The 22,304-nt window shown below is 30.3% G+C and overlaps 1 protein-coding gene across 1 annotated transcript; it reads right to left on the minus strand.

Annotated features, from left to right (window-relative positions):
* Positions 1-11,946: 11,946 nt before the first annotated feature.
* On the minus strand, positions 11,947-13,457 carry LOC107948112 (transcription factor PRE6). Its single transcript, XM_016882582.2, has 2 exons — positions 12,654-13,457; positions 11,947-12,332 (listed from the first exon to the last, which is right to left on the minus strand). Exons 1-2 carry the CDS (start codon positions 12,777-12,779, stop codon positions 12,177-12,179), a joined length of 282 nt encoding a protein of 93 aa, XP_016738071.1. The 5' UTR covers positions 12,780-13,457; the 3' UTR covers positions 11,947-12,176.
* Between the last annotated feature and the right edge of the window lie 8,847 nt (positions 13,458-22,304).

The raw sequence follows: 22,304 nt of genomic DNA on the forward strand, positions 1-22,304 counted from the left end.
ATAGTACACTTGAGTTGCACAATTCTATAATTATGAACGAACACATTTATAAAATATATTCCATATTCATATATCATAGTCTCATGTCTCCATATATCAAATTGATGCGGTCGTTGAAAGCACCAAAAATATCCTATCCCTATAAAATACTGAAAATAAAAAATAATAGTATAAGGGAAGTAGGGTCAAATCCTCAGGTACCGAATTTGCACAATTGCTTGTTCCTCAGAATCCTGGTCAGAATCGTGCCTAAGAAAACATGTGTACCTCGAAAAGAAAAAAAAACAGAATTAAAAGTTTTGATCTAAAAAAATAAAATAAAAACGGAATTAAAAGTTTTGATTGGGATTTCGAAAATTAAAAATAATAGAAAAAAATAAAGTTGAGGAAAATGTGTTCTTATAGAGAGATTCTAGCCTCCGGTTGTCTCGATCTGCCTTGGGTTCAATCCTCGGCTTTTAGGTGATCCTTCTCAAATAGAATAAGTCAGTTATAGTGGAAGAGGACGCCTACGACCACCAGCTCTAAGAATTTAGACTTACAATTTAGCGGAATCTAACTCTAGCCAACAATCGCTTCTGTGGGATTATCTTATGCTAGATCATCACTTCTCAATGGCGAATCCCACGTCATTTTGTCTCTTGGGCTCGCCAACCTTTGACACAGTAAGCTAATGAATCGACTGTGCAACCTTCCCAAAACATACAAAGCGGTTGCCTTTCCACACGTTGAAAAGATCACCTTTGAAGGGACATGGACGGAAGCGTCAGCCCCATAATACGAAGAAGCGATGAATATTCGTTGAGGAGGTTAAGTACGGATCTTAAGCCTCATAAACCCTTTTTGGGGTATTTTGACAACCTTCGGCTAGATAGATTTAATGGCTCATGATTTTTAGGGAAAAACAAATACAAATAATGCAAAGGGAATTTTTTTACTGCAATATGAAAAGAACAAAAAGAATAAATTTTTGAGGGAGAAAGTGTTACAGCAAAAGATCGACGAAATTTGTGTCACTTCATCCCCTATTTATAGTACTAAGAAACCTAGCCTATTCCTAATTAAATTCTAGAAGATAAATACAAATAAATAAATATAATTAAAGGTAAATGAAAATAAATCCTAAAATTAAATCTAAATAATAATCCTTAATAATTATCCTAATATAATTAAACATTAAATAGAGTCTTGTGCTATAAAATCTCATCTTTTGCACTTTTGCCCGTATGTCTTCCATACTTGCATTTTTGACACCACCTTTTTCCCTATGTTGCATGTTGGCCCATTGTATCTTCAAATTTGCGGTTTTTACTCTTAAATTTCCTTTTCCTCCAATTTAGTCCCTAAAAAAATAAAAGACCATAAATAGCTCAAATTAGTAGGGTCATACTCAAAATAAACATGCAATTAGCACATAAAAATATGTCGTTCTAGAGTATTATCACAAATATATATCCATCATTTTCTTATGTTTTAGATAAATACATATAACCATACATAAGCATGTCATTCACTATTTCTTCTTGTCTATCACAATTTCAAATGACAGATTCATGTGAATGAGCTCAATAATAACAATGAAAATACTTACCACATTCTGTCACATGTGTTCCACTAATAACATTTTTTTTATATTTGGCTTGACATTTACTAAGTAATATTGGATATTCATTTATTAGGCAATATCAAATATTCAAATTATTCTTTAACATATATAACATTTAATTCAAACATTAATTTATAACATTTTTCATTTTAACAAACTTTAACATTTACCAAATATAATCGAGCATGTGATCAATTTATGCATAAGTCACTCACATATTTTCCTCCTCCTCTCCATTCCATATCCTTAATGCATATAACACGCTTATAAGCAACATTATCTATAATTTCACTATTTACTTATATTTATAGTCCAAAGTTGTCCATCTGTGTCATAGTCACTAAATTATTTTTAACTTGAGCTATGGAGCTTCAAATTAAAATCCTCTAATTTTCCCTAAAACTAGACTTACATATCTTCTTACCATAAAATTTTAAGAATTTTTGGTTCAGCCAATAAGTATAGTTTATTCTTTAAAGTCATCTCTATTCTGCTGTCTGACAGTTTTGACTCTTCTTCACTAAAAAATAATTATCTTCTCGTACGGGATTCGAATAATGTTTCTGTTTTGTTTTTCTCAAAAATAGACTCATTCAAAATTCTAAAAATATAAATTTAAGCCCCTAATTATTTTTTTTCAATTTTTGATGATTTTCCAAAGTCAGAACAAGGGAACCCGAAATCATTCTGACCTTGTCTCACAAAATTTATTATATCTCCTGATTGACAATTCCATTGCTTACATCGTTTCTTCTATAAGAAACTAGAATCAATAAGATTTAATTTCATATTTTATTCATCCTCTCATTAGATTTCTACAATTTTTGGTGATTTTTCAAAATTAGACTACTGCTGCTGTCCAAAACAGTTTTAATGCAAAATGTTGATTTCCATTTTACCCCAAATTTCACAGTTCATACAATTCAATCCTTGCTCAATTAACTCCTCAATTGAGCTAATTTTTCTCAATTAATACTTTAGTATATCATTTTAAACTACTTCATAACCCCTAAAAATTAGAACTTTAGCACTAGACCTTAATTCCAAACTCTTTCATAATTAGGTCCTAAAATAAATTTCCATCAATTTTACTTGATAAAATCATCATATATCAAAATTAAAGCTTAAATTCTATATTTATTAATGATATGCTTCCAGCACTCATCCTTAGCAACTTTAAAAATTAGCCATGGAATCAAAAACTAATGACATAGTAAGTTGGACCTAATTGTAAAAGTCCAAAATCTTAGAAATTTCAAAGAGAAAGCAAGAATTAAACTTACATGAAGCTAGAATATGAAAATCAGAATGAACCCTCTTCCATGGCTATTTTTCAGCTGATGAAAATGAAGAGAAAATGAAGAGAATTCTAGATATTCCAATTTGGTCCCACTTTTATTTAGCTAATTTTGACAATTTTCTAATTTTGTCCTTATTTCACTCATTTCCTGATTTTTCACAGCTATTGCCGCCCAAAATATCTTCTTTGGGCTTATTTACACTTTAGGTCCTTCCTCATTTGACAATTGAGTTATTTAATCCTTCTAGCAACTTTTACACCTTTTTCAATTTAGTCTTTTTATTTAATTAATCACCCAAATGTCAAAATTTTCTAACGAAATTTTAATACTACCTTATCAACACTTCGTAAATATGTATAAAAAATATTTATGGCTCAGTTTATAATACTGAGATCTCGATACTTTTTTTTCTCAATTTCTTGAGCAAATAAATCTTTATAAAACACAATTTATTATTTCAAAAATCTTTTAAAAGATACATTTGGCTCATAAATATTAAATAATATAATCTACGAGTTCATTTGTCGGATTTGGTGGTCTCGAACCACTATTTTCGACATCGCTGAAATTTGGGCTATTACAAATTTGCTTCATAAAACTCTCAGTTTTGACTCTTTTATAAATTAGTCCTACTTTCAAAATTAAAGGTATTTAAAACTCAATTTCAGAAATTGACTTAATTTCCTAATAGCCATTGTCAAAAGCATTATTGATTACCAACCTTACGAAATTTCAAACACATATACGCTAAAATTCCTAAGATACTCTCGAAACTTCTAGGCCCAATTTTGGGGTGTTACATGTTGAATGTAGAAATATTAAATATGTTTTCTCATAGATTCCTTTAAGGTAAAGTAATCATGATTTTAACAGAATTAGAATTGGATTGTGAAAATTATTTAATTGGAAATGTTAATTTATTTAAATTAATTTAAGATGTTTATTTTGAGAAATAGTAAAACAAATATCGAGTCAAGTTGAATTATAAAGTACTGGGTTAAAAGTCTAGGAAGTACTCATAATTAGACTAGATATGGGAGAGGCCCAAAAGCCTTCATGTTTAAAGAGAGGGACGACAAATCCTTGTTTGTTTAACTAGGGTTGCCGCCCTACCTAATCCTAGTTAGAGTAGGAGTTCGTTTTTCAATTGAAATAAACTTATACAATTCAACAAGGATTTCACCTCTTCTCATAAATTGATGGCACCTGTAAGGCTAAATACAAAACTTAAAGATATTTTTATTCTGTTTGAAAATAGTGAGAGTTTATTCTTTAAGTATTAATTCTATTTTCAGAATAACAATTCTGTTGATTTCTATTGAGAGAAATTTTGCTTTCACATTGAAAGTAAAGAAAACTATTTCTAGTTTTATGTTTGATTCGAATCATTCAAGCCAATACTTGAGGTAATTCGTGGTACGAAAATAGCGAAAAAGGTCTTTCAGTTAAAAGTCAAGAATGAGAAGCATCCGTCTAGTTGGAAACATAGGTGCGATTTCGGTAAAGGATTTATTGCTATAAATATCACAAACTAGCTTACTTTTTAAAATTTTTATTTTTTGTTGTGCAAGAAAATAATTTTCAAACAAGATTTTTTTCCAATATGACATGTATTACCGAATTACCAAGAGGTTATTCTACATATAAGTTCTTATTGAACAATTCATTGTCTCATCGTTTTCATAGCAAGTGAATTCTCATTTTCACAGTTCTTAGTTATCACATTAGACCAAAACTACTCTTAGCCATATCTCAATGTTACATTGTCATCATTTTGCTTTACTAAACATATTAACACGTTTGTATGTTCATTCCAACTATCAAACTTATGCCATGACACTTATTTTCTCAAAATATAATACCCATTTCATTTTCAAAAAAATTAAGCCAATGTCATTAAAGTTACCATTTACTTTTCCATTTATCAAAATACATTAAATCATGTTTTCCCACATTTAACACATAATCATTCAACCATTTGTTTCACTATTTGTGACATTCCAAAATCACTTTTTTAATGCGGAAGATAACAAATTCAAGGGTACTTACTTCTTGGATGTTTTTCTACTCAAATCCAAGCTCCCAACCACTTGAATCCAACTTCAGAATAGCTTATAATACCATCCATCATCATTCACACATTTTTCGTACTCGAAAAATATAAAAAAAATTAACATAAAAACTTTGCAAGCTTTTCGCATGTAACCAATCTCAATAATCAAGAGAAATGAAAAAACACCATTTATTATCTTTTTGAAGCTTTCTCTCACTGGCTTATATTTTCTCTCTCAAGAACTATAAAATTCCTTGCTAAAAGATGGAGATTCGAAGGTGGAAATGAGTGCAGGAAATAGTTTTCCAAGTAATTTCAACAAAAACTCAAGGTGGGTGTTGAGATTTTTTTAAAAAAATTAAAAGAAAAGCAAGAAAGGAATAAAAAGGGAGAGAGAACTTCACGAGGGAGGCATGGCCGGTTGGAGCACGAAAGAGAGCTGATGGGGGCGGGTAGTGGGGGGTCTCCACTCATCCTTTCTCCCATTTAAAATCGGGCCAAAGCCCATATACAAAAATTTCAAGTCTAAAATTTATAATTTGTGGTCCACTTCCTTAAGTCATGATCAAATGGTTCAAGCAAATTTTAAAAATCAAATGTATTATTAAAATAACATTTTAATCATAAAATTTTTGAAAAATGACAAAAACTTTTACCTAGTCAAATTACCTTTTTACCCTTTTATGCCTCTAAGCACAACTTCTTCACAATAATTTAGTTATTAACCAACCCAAATTTCATAATTCTCATTTAATTCTTAATAAACATACTTAGTTAATGAAAATTACACTTTTTCCCCTTTTATGGCAAAAACAAAAGAAAAATACAATTTAGTCCTTGTACTATCAAATCTTTCCAATTTGATCCCAAAAATGATTTTCAAATTTGTTCTCGTGTTAAATAGTCAATAAAAATTATTATTTCTCTTTTTGGTTAAATTGCATTTTAATCCTTCAACTTGTTCAAAATTGCAATTTAAACCTTTTCATCATATTCTCACATTCACAATACTTTTCTTTGGTTTTCATGTCCAATATCAATTTCTCTTTCATAATTCTCTTTACTAGACTATTTTTTTTTTCAAAATTTCTCGCAAATTCACTTTATTTGATCCTAGAATAGTACCATGTGTCTTATAAAAAATTTTGGGGTGTTACATAGTAGGTTTCTATTTGGGAGAATTGGGTGTTTTTTCAATTATTGGTTCAAATTTTTTTTGTTATTTCGGCCTATTATCGATTTTTGAATTTTCAAGCCAACCTAATTGAAAAAACCAACTTAATTTATTTTCAATTATTTAAAATATATTTATAATTTATAATATAAATAGATATTAGCCCAACAATCTAGCACAATAACTAAAGTTGGTCAAGTTATGTCGGTTAATCCACTGACTTAAAGTCAATCCAGTTATGCCGATTCTTAAGCTTTAATTCGATCGGGTTGGATTTTTGTAGATTTTTGCCGGTTAAGTCGGTTTAATAAAAAAAACTGTTCAAATCAACCGTAAAAATCGAATGTTATCCCTTAAGAAATAGCACAATCTTTTTATAGATGTTGAAATTGGAACAAAAAAAAAGATTATTTTTTCATTTTTTAAATAAATATATTTTAAATTTATTCATTTAGTTATTTTAAAATATATATTTAAAATTTTTTAAAACTATTTATTTAATAAATTTATAAGTTATTTAGTTAATTAAAATATTTAAATAAATTATCTAATAAATATCTTATAATTAATTAAAATTTAATTAAATATATAATTTAGTAAGACATATATTGTTGTCCTTAATGGTGTTTTTTATTTTCATATATTGCTTTTAAATCCAAAACACATAAAATTGTTGTCCTTAATGGTGTTTTTTATTTTCATATATTGCTTTTAAATCCAAAACACATAAAATCTATAACTATACATGTAATAATTGAATATAATCAAACGAATTTAATTGTTATTATTTAGGTCAAGATTCAAAAAATATAAAGACTAAAATTAATAAAATTAAAGTTAAATCTATAACTTTCACAAAATAGATAAAGTAATAGAGGAATTAAACTTATATACAATATTTTGTTATCGTGAAGTTGTCTCTTTCTAGTATTTGCTTTTTCAGCCTAACTATGGTGGGACTAATTCGACAGGTAAGTTAAGTAAATGTGGACTGAATTAAGATATATGTTTGGACTTTGGATACACAGAAAGAAGAAATTTGTTACTGCAACAACCAAAACCAATGTTTGAGTTCCACATCTAAACCAATAGCGTGCAGTCAGACCGAGCCCAAAAGACTGCCACCATACAAACGCTCTTTCGCTAAATACCAAATCAATTTCGACCTTTCAGGTAAAGACTAAACACCATGTTACAACAAGTAAGAAATAGGAGTTTCAGCCAAACCAACAAAATTACTGCCAAAAAGCTCTCGTATTTCCTCAGTCAAAATGACATTAGTATTAAAATTAGAAAAGAATCAAGTGATTAGCAGAACGTAAAGCAAATTAAGACAAACACCTTTGCTAAGATACCGACACAAATATTAGCTACTGAATATCAATATATATTGCAAATGTGTTCAAAGTTAGCAAGCTTCAAGGCTCAAACAAATTTCATTATATTTTAATCAAATTGATCGTAATAATAAAGGAAATGATGAAATCATACCCCAAGTTTGGTTTTTGAATTAGTGGGGACAAGCTAGGGTTAGCCATCAAGTTTTGTTTTTTTGCTTTTAAAGTGGGTAAATAAACTAACTAGAGAGGATTTGATTAACTGATTGCATGGCATGCATGGTTAAAAAAAAAAAAATCCCTAAAGCCAAAACAGTACAAACACGTCGTCATATTTTGGAGACAAAAACTGATCTATCAAACTTGTTGTTTGCTTCGATTGCAATCCAATTTGCACAGAAGAAATCAAACTATATTAATTGTGTCGAATTGTACACCTATCATGTTGTCTCAACTCTTTTTTTATCCAAGTATCCCTCTATCTTCATTTTACGGTCTATAAAAATTAATCATTTTGAAATTTATGGTTACCTCTTCTCGGAACCAAAAAATTTATTCAGTGGGGACCAGAGTAAAGTTGTATATTTTTATAATAGTAAAAGTGAAATTTTACTATTTTAATAGTCTACATATTTATAATTTTTAAAGAATTAAATTAATTTTTTTCTTATTCTTAGAGGGTTAAAGTGTAATTATACTATATATTAATTTAAATTTTTTAAAATTATAAAAGGGCTAAAAGTGAAAATTTTTATTTTAGAGGAGCCGGGGCCACTACCAACCCTTGGCTCCACCCTTGCCTCTCCCAATAATGTTGTATTCAAGATTTAAAATACTTTACAACTCATATATATATATATTAAAGACTAAAAAAATTAATTTTTTTAAAAAACAAAAATATTATCAATACTTTTATAGTTTAAAAAATTAAATAGGTAAACATACAAAGTTAAAATAAATCTCAAAATGGATGAGTAGAAAAAGTAGAGAAATTTAAAATTCTTTAATTGGGAGTTTAATTCTTAGGGTTTATTTTATATATATATATACTTGTTTTTCTTCATCCACAGCGAGCTGTTATAGAATAAATAATAAAAGTAAAATTACTATATAAAGGAGAGAACTTGAAAAAACAAATAACCATATATAGAGAGTGCTCCATACAAATTAAAAAAAAAGAGTATCTTTAATTATTTTTAGTAAAATTTAAATGTCGCAACATGTTTTAAGTTTTTATACATACTCTTTGCATATTTAGAATTTAGTCTTCATAATTAATTTTTAAGAATTCAGTCCATTACCTTTTCGAATTTAATAATTTGGGTTTAGTTGCTAATACCATTAAAATTCTCCTATTAAAATTATCAATGTGGTATTCTAAAATTAAAAAAAAAACCTCATTTGGTAGCAATGTGATAAAAATGGTGTTGTAATAGACTTTGAATTTAATAAAGAATTTAAACGGAGTTAACAATTCTTAAATTTCACATTGACGTTTTAATTAGAATTAAATATTTAGACTAACAAATGATAGTACACGTGTTGAGGTACCAAATTACGTAAAAAGTTAAAGTATAACAATTAAATCTTGAATTTGAGCGCATAATAAGGATCGGAATTGAAATTTGACCATTTTCATATATAGTAAACAGATAAAGGGATTAGATTTGAAATTTAACCTTTAAGTTAATAATGTAAAAGAAAGAAAGAAAGAAAGAAAGAAAGAAAGAAAGAAAGAAAAAAATCATGGACACTTGAGGCCGTCATTTTATACAATCTAAAAAGATAGAGGGATTTGATTTGAAATTTAACCTTTATATTAATTGTAAGAAAAAGGAAGTAATGGACACTTGTCACAAAGGGAAGGCCTTGAATTTTTTTACTCTTCATATCCGTTTTGGAATTCATAGCTGCCCTCTTTACATATATAATAATATAGTATAAATACTACTTAAGCAAAGGAAAAAAAAAAAACAAACCATATTTTATGATCTTAAATTCTTAAAATACGATTTAGTTCCTCGTTATATATTTTTAAAAGGGTTAAATAGGACCTGAATTTGATAATTATTTTCATATTAGAATTTGAATTTTTTTTCTTTAAGTTAAATATTCAACTTAAAATTGTTCCTTAATTGGGACTTGAATTTAACAATCGTTTGCACATTCGGACCTAAGTTTTAGGATTTTCAATGGAAGATCAAGCACAACTTGGAATTTTTTTTTCAAACCCCAGTATTAGAACAATTGCTAAGTTCAGAGCTTAATTTGGATAAAAAAGTGTTCAGGTCTCAATGTGAAAATAATTACCAAGTTTAAGACTTAACTTAGACTAAAAACAAAATTCAAGCCCTAATATGTAAAAATTATCAAATTCAAACTCTAAAAAATAATTTAACCCTTTTTCAAAAGTGACAGTAATTGTAAAAATTAATTTTCTTAAATTAATATATCGTTGAACATGGGAGGTTTGGTTAGAAAAAAAAATTAAAAGTATAAATTTATTTATCGTCACGTGTTGTATTATTAATTTAATAATATATTTATATTCAAATATTATATTTATAAAAATAATTTATATAAAAAGATAATAAAGTTTGAGAAAATATTCAGTAGATTATTAAAATAGTGGGGTTTTTAATTAGATTCTACAAGTAAGATTAATGTTTTTAAATGTCTTATAGGATTATAGTAAACTGTTAAAAAACATAAATATTTAAAAAAAAGAGACACAATAATTTTTTAAGATTACTGGTGGAATAAAAAAAAGAGAGTATATTGTTAATGTACTAAATACTAACACATAAAGTTTTAGTTGAAATGACAAAATTGAGGTTTTAGAAAATTAGTATTTTTAGATTTATTCTTTGAATTAATTTAATTTTTATTAAATTTTTAGCTTTTATATAAAATATAAAGAAATACCATTTATAGTAATATTTATTATTATTTTTAAATTTTGTTATATTAAGTTAATTTATGACATTAAGACCCAATAACAGCATAAATTAAATTAATATCTTACCACATACTCGTTTATTTTGTCTATAAACAAAAGACTATAGACTCATAAAAGTAAATTAGATTTATGGTACACCACCTATATATCGGATTTATTTATTAAAAAATCGTATAAAAATTAAATGATGTATTGATGGTAATGGTAAAATTTAAGATTTGATGTGCTTGATACTCTTAATCTTAGGATAATTTTTTATTCCTTTATAAAAAGAAAAACTCACACAATAATATGATAAAAGAACTTTTAAAAAACAATTAATAATTTTTCAAATGGATTTACATCCAATGAATGGTATCAACTTACTAAATAGTTTTATATATAGTATGGATAATGTTTTTATTACCAACCTCATGTTATGTCCAATGATAAAAAATTTAGTACCTCTTAAACAAAGTTTTGGGTTAGAGTATTATGGATTAAAAAAAATAAAATATATCATAGGTTTTTGTATTTTTTATAAATTTAAAATTTAGTTTTTGTATTTTTATTTGTAGGAATTTGGCCCCTTTATTATTTATATTTTAAAATTTAAGTTTAATTGTTAATATTGTTAAATATTTTTTGTTAAATTTGTTGAAATAAAAAAAAGACTCAATTGATTGTAATGTAGTTAAAAAAATGACATTAACAGTTAACAGTTAGAATTTTATTTGGAAATCTAAAAAACTAAATGAGTAAATTCTTTAAAGTAAAAATATAAAAAATTAAATTCTAAAATTATAAAAAAATAAAGAATTATTACATATTTTAACTTTAAAAATTACCCAAAAAACTTGCCCACTCGATAAGGAATTTGATTTAGCTGAAAATGATAACGGGGTGTTTTAAGACAGAAAAAAAAAATATTCCTTAACCATATTCTTTGTAGTCTAGCGATTAACCCTGGTAAATGCTCGTGCAACACGCCATATTCCTTTATCTCGCTGTGCCATGAATTCCCGTCAACAATGACCCTATATAAATTAACGGCTGCAAATGCATATCAAATGAATTGAACGCCGTCGCACTAGGCTTAAACTCTCTTTTTCTTGTTTAAAAAATAAACAAGTATGACGAATAGCTCAAATATAAACACTAAAATCAACCTACATAATATAAAAAAAAAAAGAAAAAGAAAAAAGGTTCCCAAATTTAAAAACAAGTATGACGAATTCACGGGTTCAAACTCCGAACCTATCGCAAAATACTACTAATAATGTTATAGGATCCAAACAGAATTTGGTGTGCGGCAAATCACGTGTCAGCGACTGTCATCAGCCTTTGAGGCTGACCTTTCGGGGTCCACTTCTCAAATCTAACATTACATAGCCTTCATTTATGCTTTGAAACTTTGCCAATTCCCATAATCATGAGAAGCGCCACCATCGGTAAACCAATATTTTCTTCTAATACAACAATATAATATTTGCTTTTAATTGCAGCTGTAAATCAACTCATAAAATTTAAGACCCAATTTTCACAACTCTCAACTCTTTTTTTTTAAATATTTTATTTTATAAAATATATAATGATAGACTTGAATGATTTACAGAGTCTGTTGATGACAAGAATCATAAAACATGCATGGTACTCCATGTTTCACCCTTTTCCTATCTCTTCTGCATTACTACCGGAAATCCTAAGATATGGAAAAGGTGTGTAGTACTTAATATAGTAAAACCAAAGGTGAATGAAAATGGGTGTTTATTGCATAAGTAAACTCCTTATAATGGCTGCTTGGTCGCTACCGCCGTCTGTGGAAGCTAATAGCTGGGATAACCGGTCGCTTAGGTCCTCCACTTCTCTATGTAAGCTTCTGATATAGTTGCAAGTCTCCTGTAACACCTTGGAAGTTGATACCTGAAGAGATATTAGAGAGAAAAATATATTATGGATCTTTTCTTTTTCTATTGAAGTTGGAATATAAAATTAAATTAAGTTTTGATGATATAATATTTGAGCGTGATGTGTAAACTAAACATGAGGTGTTAAAAATGAGGAACAGATGGAGTCCCACACCTTCAACTTGTTGCTAGAAGGCACCACATCAAAATAAATGAGGCGCGCTCTGATTATGACTTATCTACGAAAGTGAACGGAGTCCTCACAAAAGAAAGGGTGTTTTTATTTATTTATTTTATTTAGAAAAAAGTAGAAAGAGTGGTGTGGTAGTCGGTATACCTTGTCGAATCGCCTTCGACGAAGTTCAGGGATAAGGTGTTGCAGCTTGGAAACAAGATCGGTGATCTGATTGTCAGTGATACTGGAAACACTTGACTGCTTGGAACGTGATCTTCTGCCTGACATTGTGTTTTAAAATAACTTCTACTATATTTTTTGTGTCAAGAAACTAAATGAATGAAGGCTTAAGGAAAGTGAGGATATCTGAAACTCTTGATTAAATTGACAAATGGGATGTGGATTTGTCACCGAAGAAAACCTAAGAAAAAAGGGAATACGATAATATATGCATAAAGGACCTGGAAACTTAAGCTGAGAAAAGAGCAAAGAGATGAGTTAACCAAGAACAAAGAGAAGAGAGGTTATGATGCTTTGCTTTGAAGACAGAAGTGGGATATGCTGCTTTTTATATAGGGTTCGAGTCTACTCCGAAATCTTAATTTTTATTTATTTATATATATGTAAAAGTGCGCTCATTCTCGTGTGCATGCACCGAAGAAGAGGAAACAAGTTTTAAGAATTCATTTGATTCAAGAAAAGGGAAGATTATTATTGGAGTTTTATCTACCATCAATTAATAATAAAATAATATATTATGATTGAATAAGAAATAAATAATTTATAAATAAATATAAATAATTTTATTTAAACATAATTAAACAATAATTAACTATAAATAATTATTAAAATCTTAAATTGAACATAAAAAGAAATGGACGGCACAACATGTATCCTCTGTCTCCCAGTTTCAAAGACCAAGTTCTCCTATTTTAATGTAACTAGAGAAAGCAACGAAGGAGAAGAAGAATAAAGACATGGTCGTTTTAGAAATAGAGGCGACTGAAGAAGATGAGAATAGAGCATCATTCAGATACATCCTTTTGGATACCAAAGATCGAGAAGGGTGGTGTGAGTTTCAGTTTTGACAATAATGAATTTGTGCTAAATGATGATGATGCCATGATTTCTTGAGAAAGACTGTACCTGTAACAATCTGTTTTTCAGTAGTGTCAGAAATAGTAGTTTCGGAACTCCATTTCCGACGAGTGAGTAATAATATTTACGATGTTAGTATAAAGTTTAATTAAAGTTTGGTCTTTTCATTTTTTCGACTGGAGAGTTAATTAAGGTACAATGACTAATTTGTAAACTGATATTGTTATTTTAGTAAAAAAGAACTAAAGTGTAAATATTTCAAAATTAGAATGAAATTTCTATAAATATAGGTATTAGAGGGCTGTAGAGGGATGAGATTGGAATTAGATTGAAAATCAGAGCTTAAATGTGAAAGATATTATTGTTTAGGTTTTAGGGATTAAATTGAATAAAATATGAAACTTTAGTGAATTTGTGAAAAGTGAAATTAAAATGTCATATGCATAGAATAAGATGTTATAAGGTAATTGAAACTGATAATTTGAAATGAATTACCGTATAGATCAAAATTTGGACCAGCTAGTAGATAATCGAGCAAAAAATTACGGATTAGTCCTCAATATTGCACTTATAGTCGTTTTGGTTTGGTAAGTTCATATGGTGTAGTTATGTTTGTAAATATATTGGATATGTTTAAATTATGAAATTAAATCTTGTGATTGCATTTTGAATTGGTTACAAATGGTACAAAAAGGCGAGAAATGGATTGAATTGTAAAGAAATGAATTAATGTGTTAAATGTGCCTAAAGGAACGTATGCATACAATTGGCATGCCAATAGGTTTATTTGCGTGTTGTGCGGGATATGGTATGAGATGATACTGACGTACCGAGAATTCATTATTTAAATCGGAATCCAATATTTGTTGCGGATTACCGAGTTTTATCTCTACAGAGACCATTATTACTGTCTGTCTCTACTCAAACCTTGGTGTGTTCTGGAGGGATGTAATGTCTTATGACATCTGATGCCTATAATTTTAGCATTTCGGTGCTCAGGTGTGCTTGGAGTTGTTCAGACGAGGAATCTGGTGTGTTTTTGTAGTTACCCATGTATCCGTATCTGTTTATTATAGTTCATCGGGCTAAACAATTAGTGTAAAATGGAAAATATCTTATTGATAATATGTATTGTATTTAAAAATGGTTATATGTTAGGAATGATGAAATGACGTATATGTTCGATGATTCTAATAGAATGACACTGAATGGAAATGTATTGTACATATCAAAATGTTGTAGGATTGTAACTGATAAACTCACCTTACTAATGTGAAATGTGATGACAGGAAAGTTGTCTAGTTAGCTAATTCATTATGTTAGTTGTGAATTAAGGTGAGTTTATTATTTTAACTCATATGAACTTACTAAGCATACATAATGCTTACTCTGTTGTGTTTTCTTTGCTTGTACTTATCTTTTGTGGAATGAGACGATCAAATCACTTCGGAGCTCACACCATCAAGCTTTCGATTTGCCAGTCTTTTAATTTTCCTAGTCTCGGTTATATGGCATGTATAAAGGAGATGTTTTGCATATTTTCTTATGACCGCCTTCGGACGTGCTAACATCCATAGTGTGAATACTACAATAAAATATAGAATTATGAGGCAGTATCCGCAGGTATACAGGTCTAGTTGTAGTATAGTTTTACAACGGAGTGAGTGAGTACTCTAAGAATCGTACCCAAGGGAGGTGAGCGCTAGGTCAATTTTAACCTAAACAATAAAGATCTAATTAGTACTTTAGATTTAGTTATAGTACGAAGAATATAAAATAAAGGAATTTTATAATGATAAAAATAAAACAACATAAAAAAAAAATCAAGAGATTAAAAAGGAAGAATAAATCAAATCTAATTATAGGTGATTATCTCGCTTCGGTAATATTTATCAATTGTCATTTCGGGTTTCTTGTTAATCAACTAGCCGCTTACCTAGTAGCATCTTCCGATCTACTACTAACATAACGAGTCAGCAAGAACTACTTATCTTCCGACCTCACAGTCCCACCTTGATGACTTCCCGGGGTTGTCAAACCTAGGGTTTGTTTCACGTTCTCCCTTTCCCAAACAACTGATCTATTGAGTAACCCTACAAAATAGTTGATAGATCATACCTCCACTCGTTAATCCCCATAGAAGGATTAGTTCCTCATGGCATTCATAAAAAAAATTATAATCGAGGTAAAAAGAAAGCATACTCATTAAATCGAGAAGATGGAGTAAACGAAAGAGCTTGATTGTATTGATATTAAGCGCAAATCCAAAGAGTTGAATGATTTCCCAATCCAGATCACTTGAAAGAAAACAACGAACAAATAAACTAAACTATAGAAACTTAAGAAAGAAAATGAAACTAAATATAAAGGAAGAAACTAGGTAATTCAAAGGTGTCTTTAACATGTGCCAAAGGAGCCTATTTATAGCCTTCAAGTGGTTGTTGTCCTTAACCCTAGGTCAGTTGACGTTCCCGAGCTTAAAGTTCGATTGTACAGACCAAAACGCCCCTTCTTCGTGTTTAATTTTCGTCCTAGAGTCGATGTCGCTACACACCAGGACCTGTGTTGCGATATAGCAACCAATATGCTCATCTATAGCCATCTTTAGGAGTATGTCGCGACACCCTCAGTCTGTGTCGTGCCATTGAAGGCAAACTTGAGTTTTTTTCCTTAGTTGCGACATCAACCCTTCTGTGTTGCTACATAGTGTCTAGTATCATCCTAAAATGCCTTCTAATAGTCTCTTATACACTTACAAAGTATGTTAGCTCTCCTTTAGGCCTCATTTGTCCCTTAAGATCAATAAAAGACTAAATTTGCACATTTTATTGAATGTAAGTAAAACTAAAGAAACCTAACTAAAATGTAATGGAAATGCTTGTATTCAGGCTCCTTAAGTGTGAAAACTAGTTTAATCTGCTACACCGAATTTTGGCAGATCAAACTCTCTCACACTTAAGTCATTGCTTGTCCTCAAGCAACACAAACAAAGATGAAAAATAAACATGACGACTCTTGAGCCAGTATGATACAAGTATCGACTTTAGAGCATATGACTTAGGCATTTCATGCTTACTAATAATTCTAACATGATGAATAGTTGGCTTACGACCTTTGCTTTCAAGCATCTAAGTTGAGTATGTTACAAATTATACAAGTATTAAGGGTCTCACCTATAAGAACCCATCCACAAATCATACAAGTACTTTGATTATCCGAGCAGAATAAAAATAGTCATTTATGCACATACTTAGTATGATGCTCATTCATGTATAAGGATATTTAGGCCACATAGGACTTTTCGGCTTGTAACATTCTGAAGCTTAGGACAGGTATGAAATTCAAAATCAATAAGCACCAAAAGGGTTACAAACATGAAAATAGTTTGGCGCATCATATTGATCCCTATTCATCCCCCTTAATTACACTTACCCATTCACCGTCTTATTTCTCCTTTTCTCACCTTCCTTGTTTCTCCATATAGGAAATCATAGCATGACATAGTAACTAAGGTAAGCCTATGAATTTCAGCGCACTAATGAATGAGTTTTTTTTTATTGTTGTGACTTTGTCACTGTTCTTTTTCAATTTCTTCTCACTTAAGAATGCTTTTTTTTTAAACTTTTCAGGTACTTTTTCTACTCATATGGATTTTCTTTTTGGATTTTCCTTTTTTTTTGTACTTTCAGGCTAACCTATAATTCCTATATCACACTAGTATTACATTTTTCACTCTAATTTTACAAACTCCGCTGTGATGTATCTACTTAACCCTCAATACATATGGCCAGATGTCTATAATCGTGCAGTGCAGGACAAAGAGCAAGGACAAATATAAGCTGACGTTTTTAGGCTCGGGGTTTGTAATGTGGTTCATCAAATAGTGTCATCAGGCTCAAAAATTGGTACTAAAGATGAAATATAATTAGGATAACTTTTTGGCTCTGGATGTGTTCCAAATAGGTCATCCCTAAATATCTCAACTTGCACAAATTTAGTCAACCAAAAAAATGTAAATTCAACTATTTATTATTCGTACTAGCATGCTCGTTTCCTTGTACTTTCTATATCACATGCTACAGTTGATTGCTTAATACCTATTTATAGTGTAACATATATAACTTAGCAGCCTAATAACCAAAATTTTAAAATCACCTATCATCATGCCAAATTTATTCATAAACACAAGCAACCTATGTGCATGCTTCTAACCAACCACTTGTGTTTCTACAAACTTAAGCACACAAAATATAAAAAAAATCATAGAAAATGTAAATATTTGAAGCAAATTTTCTATGTTAACCCCTACACTTTAGTTGACACATTGCCCTCAATGTGTAGCCCAATAATAGATAAGGAAAAAAGTTACTCGATTGATCGTGTCACTCCAATTGCTAATGGTAGGTGCTTCCTCCTTTGATCATGTTAGCTTGAATTGTTTGAAGTCTTCTTCATGTTGGGTTCCTACATAAAAAATTTAACAATGTGCAACAAAACAAAATTTCTACTTACTAATCCTACTCCTACAAAGTCTAAATTAAAATCATCTAATAATTAATAGAAGTCTTTATAAAATTAAAATAGTTCAATTGTCCTCCTTATCCATCTCCTCACTCCCATCATTCTCTTCGTCTTCTCTTTCCTCCTTACTTTCATGCACTTATTTTTTTTTGTTCTGCATTCGTTGGCCTGAACATGTCAGATGTGTAACTGGGGACCCAAATGTTATTTTGCCTTGAAAATTCTTGGGATATTGGTCTTAACTCTTGCATCCACTGTATCATCCAATCAAGCTTTGGATGACTACTTTCATTGACGTATTCTTGAGCTCGTGTAACCTTTACGATGGAGCCGATGTAGCTGTCGCTTCCTATTGTCGTTTGTTCCAATCCTTTATTTGTTTGGCTCACAATTCTGTATACTGTTGGAACAAGGTGTCGCCAATAACACTTTTGGACGGTTTTAGCGACTGCTCAGTAGATGTCATAGGTACACCCGCCTTTCTACATAATGCTATCACTAGGTAGGGAAAGAAGACTCCCACCTTTTGGCTACCAATGCATCTCTTCATGTTCTGATGAATCCATTTACTGATACATACTTTCTTTTTCTACAAAATAACATAGAGTAATAATGCTCTAAAAGTATTAACATTAGAAATATTTAAAGCATGTACAATTCTTGTGCATACAAATTGGATCCACATTTTAGCATCAGGGAATATGATTGCTTAATGAAAGGATACAGGGATATTGGTACCTGCGCGATATTTCCATTCACCCCTATCTTTAGTCAAGAAATTTATAATACTATCCATATCTATATCTTAGAAGTATTCTAGATCGGTTTCATCAATAAAATCGTTCTCATAATATGAAGCATTATAAAAATCACAAATGATTCGAGGGGTTACTCACATTTCCTTCCTATGCACAAGTACCATATCTCACATATGACCTTCAGTATTTCTAGACTCATGGTCCCGTAAAGACGCATAAAACTCTTGAACAATGGGAACTACAACATTTTCTTTTGGGATCGTCCAAAAGCGTTCCCACCTATAATTTCTAACTAAATACACATAACCATTAACAGATCGAATCCCCTCTCTTGAATAAATGTTTTTCCTCGAAGTTCCGTAAAATATTTTCCAATATTCAGGTTTGCAAAATTAGGGGGTTTGAATCCGTCAGTGGTTCAGATTCATTGATTCTTCTAACTTTTCTAGGAGGCATGATATTCTAATACAACACTAAGCAATCAATTCAATGGGAGCGTAAAGAGTTGAATTTAGGAACCCTTAACCTTTAATCGAAGTTTGTTTGAATTCCTTTCTTTTTCGCAATGTTTCTATTCCTTGCTGCCCCAAATATGGTTTAAAAGTTTGTGAAAAATAAATAGAATGTGTAAGAATTTAGGGGGTTTAGGGTTTAAGAGATTTTGTGAGATTTGAGAGAGTTTGGGGAATTAAGGGTTAAGAGGTGTTTTAATTAGAAGTAAGTATGGTTTTAGGTTAGAAAATAGGGTTTTAAAGGGTTAAAAATCAGGTTAAATGAAGATTATTCTGTTGAGTTATGCGATTGGTTCGGGTCAACCTGGCAGAAAGCTGTAGCAATGTCGCGACACAGGGGTTCCGTGTTACAACATCCCTGGAAGATTATCGTTGTCGTGACACTAGGTTCAATGTCGTGACATACCCTACAGTTTGGAGGTCTGGAGGAAACTGTCTAGTATGTCGCGACATTGACTCTGTTTCGGCTAAAAACTTCCAACTTTAAGGATGTTTCGGTTTAGAGATGAACCTACACCAAATAAAAGTCAAAATCTAAACTAGATGATTAGTTTCATATACAATAATTTTAAAAATTTAAACAACATTTCAACTAATTTTTAAGTTTTATTGTCGGATTCATCTAACGGTGTCACTATTTACCAATGGAGGATTTCCCTGTTCTATCAGTAGTGGTCCATCTTCCATTGTGCCATGCCACGTGTGGCTATTTGTCTCTTTCTTTAAATTTGTTTATTCTTTCTGCATGCATAAAAGGAAGTGTGTCCTTTGACTCGGGGGCGTTAGAAATAAATAATTTTTTTACATTGTTCCCCTAACTTTTTCTTATTTTCATCGCTTGATTGATAGCCACATTTAAAAGTTTCAGTCTCACCATTAATTTTCATGCCTAATTCATTCATTTCTAAATCAATGGTGGATCTCGAAGTGGCTAAAAAAGGTCTTCCTAATAAGATCGGTATCCCACGATCTTTTTCAAAGTCAAGTACCATAAAATCTACGGGGATAATAAAACTTTGCACTTTGACTAACACATCTTCCAATACTCCTTTTGGACGAATCAAAGACCTGTTAGCCAACTATAACACTATTTGAGTAGGTTTTAGATCTCCTAACCTGTAACAGTCCGATTTAGACTTTAGTCGGAATAGTGGTTTTGGGGCCACAAATTTGAGTCAGAAAAAATATTTTAATATTATTTTTTTCCATGCTTATTATATGCGAATTGAAATGTGTGAAAGTTTCGTATAAAAATTTAATCATTTGTGTGTTTAATTTGATAAAAGGATCTAATCGCGTGAAATGTAAAAGTGAAATTTTATTTGTTAAAGTGCTTATTTGATTGTCTTTGTAAATGAAAGGTCCTTATGTTGCAATTGGACCATTAACATGGTTAATGGACATTAATTACCTTAATATATGTGATTTTATAATGTTTTATTATAAGGGCAAATTGGTAAAATGAATAATTATGTTAATTAAAATAAACTAAAAGCATGAAGTAAGCCATCTGTGTTCATCCATAACAGAAAAACACAAAGAAAAAGAAAGAAAAGTCTAAGCTAGGGTTCGGTTCATTTTGGTTTTGATTAAGGTATGTTCTTTGATCGATTTTTGATAATTTCTACGTTTTTGTGATCGTTGCTCTGTATACTATCAAGCCCATGTCTTAGTTTATGATATTTTTGATGATTTTGAGTTGAGGCATTGATGAAATTATGAGTTTTGTGAAGATAGTTGATAGAAAATGAAAGACATGTGTTGGGTTAGTATATTTTGTCTTTGAATTTTTGATGAATTTGAGTAATTAGAGCTAAATTGTGAATTTTATAAATTGAGGGACCAAAATGTAAAATAAATAAAATGTGGGGGGCTTATATGAACACTATGTATATTCAGCTAAGCATGTGTGCAAAGAAAGTATGTGTATTTTGTGATTCTGTGAAATAAAGACTAAAGTGTTAAAGTGTGTAAATGTAAGGGCTAATTTATAAAATGCACTAAATATGTGTTTTCGGATTTGATTTGATGAATAAAAATGTTAAATTTGAATGTGTTTAGATCAAGAACCAAAGAAAATGGAATTAGATCAGGGGAAAATGAAAGTCATTGAATAGTTGCTCGTTTCCGCTCATTTCTGTACGAAGTAAGTCAATATACAAATAAATGTGTTTTGAATTGAATTACTATCGATTATATGCTATTGAACTATGATGAATGACTATATGAGTTGAGAAATATGAGACAACTGAGAAAGTATCAACAAAGTTCCGACGTCCGATTAGTCCCGTATGAACCATAAGAATAGTTAGGATACATATGTCATGACATAGGATCCGATATGTGTTCTCGTGTAAGACCACGTCTGGGACGTTAGTATCAACTTATGATTTACGTGTAAGACCACGTCTAGGACGTTGGCATCGTATATGATTTCGTGTAAGACCCTGTTTGAGATAGTGGCATCGATATTTGATTACATGTAAGACCACGTCTGGAACGTTGGCATTGTATAAGCTTTCCGAGCTAGTTGGCATTGTATGAGCTTTCCGAGCTATCTGCGTATCCTTATGATTCTGAACTGTTCAACGGGCATTTCGGGAAATGAATGATTATATGAGATGTGTATCTGATTCAGGTATGTTCGAAATGTATACTATGTTTGAGAATAAAAGATAAGTCTATGTACAAGTGATGATATGTATTATAAGTATGAGAAAATATGCTATATGTGTAAATGAATTGAGAATATGTGAAATGTATATGAACTGTAACACCCCGTACCCGAGACCGTTGCCGGAGTCGGACACGAGGGGTTCACAGACTAAATTCGCTTACTATCGCAGTCCATTTTAAAATTTTCCAGGCAGTTGGCTAACTGCGACACTGTCACCTTAAAAATCATATCTTGAGTTTCACAACTC

This window comes from Gossypium hirsutum, chromosome A03 (assembly GCF_007990345.1).
Source record: "Gossypium hirsutum isolate 1008001.06 chromosome A03, Gossypium_hirsutum_v2.1, whole genome shotgun sequence".
Lineage (NCBI taxonomy): Eukaryota > Viridiplantae > Streptophyta > Magnoliopsida > Malvales > Malvaceae > Gossypium > Gossypium hirsutum.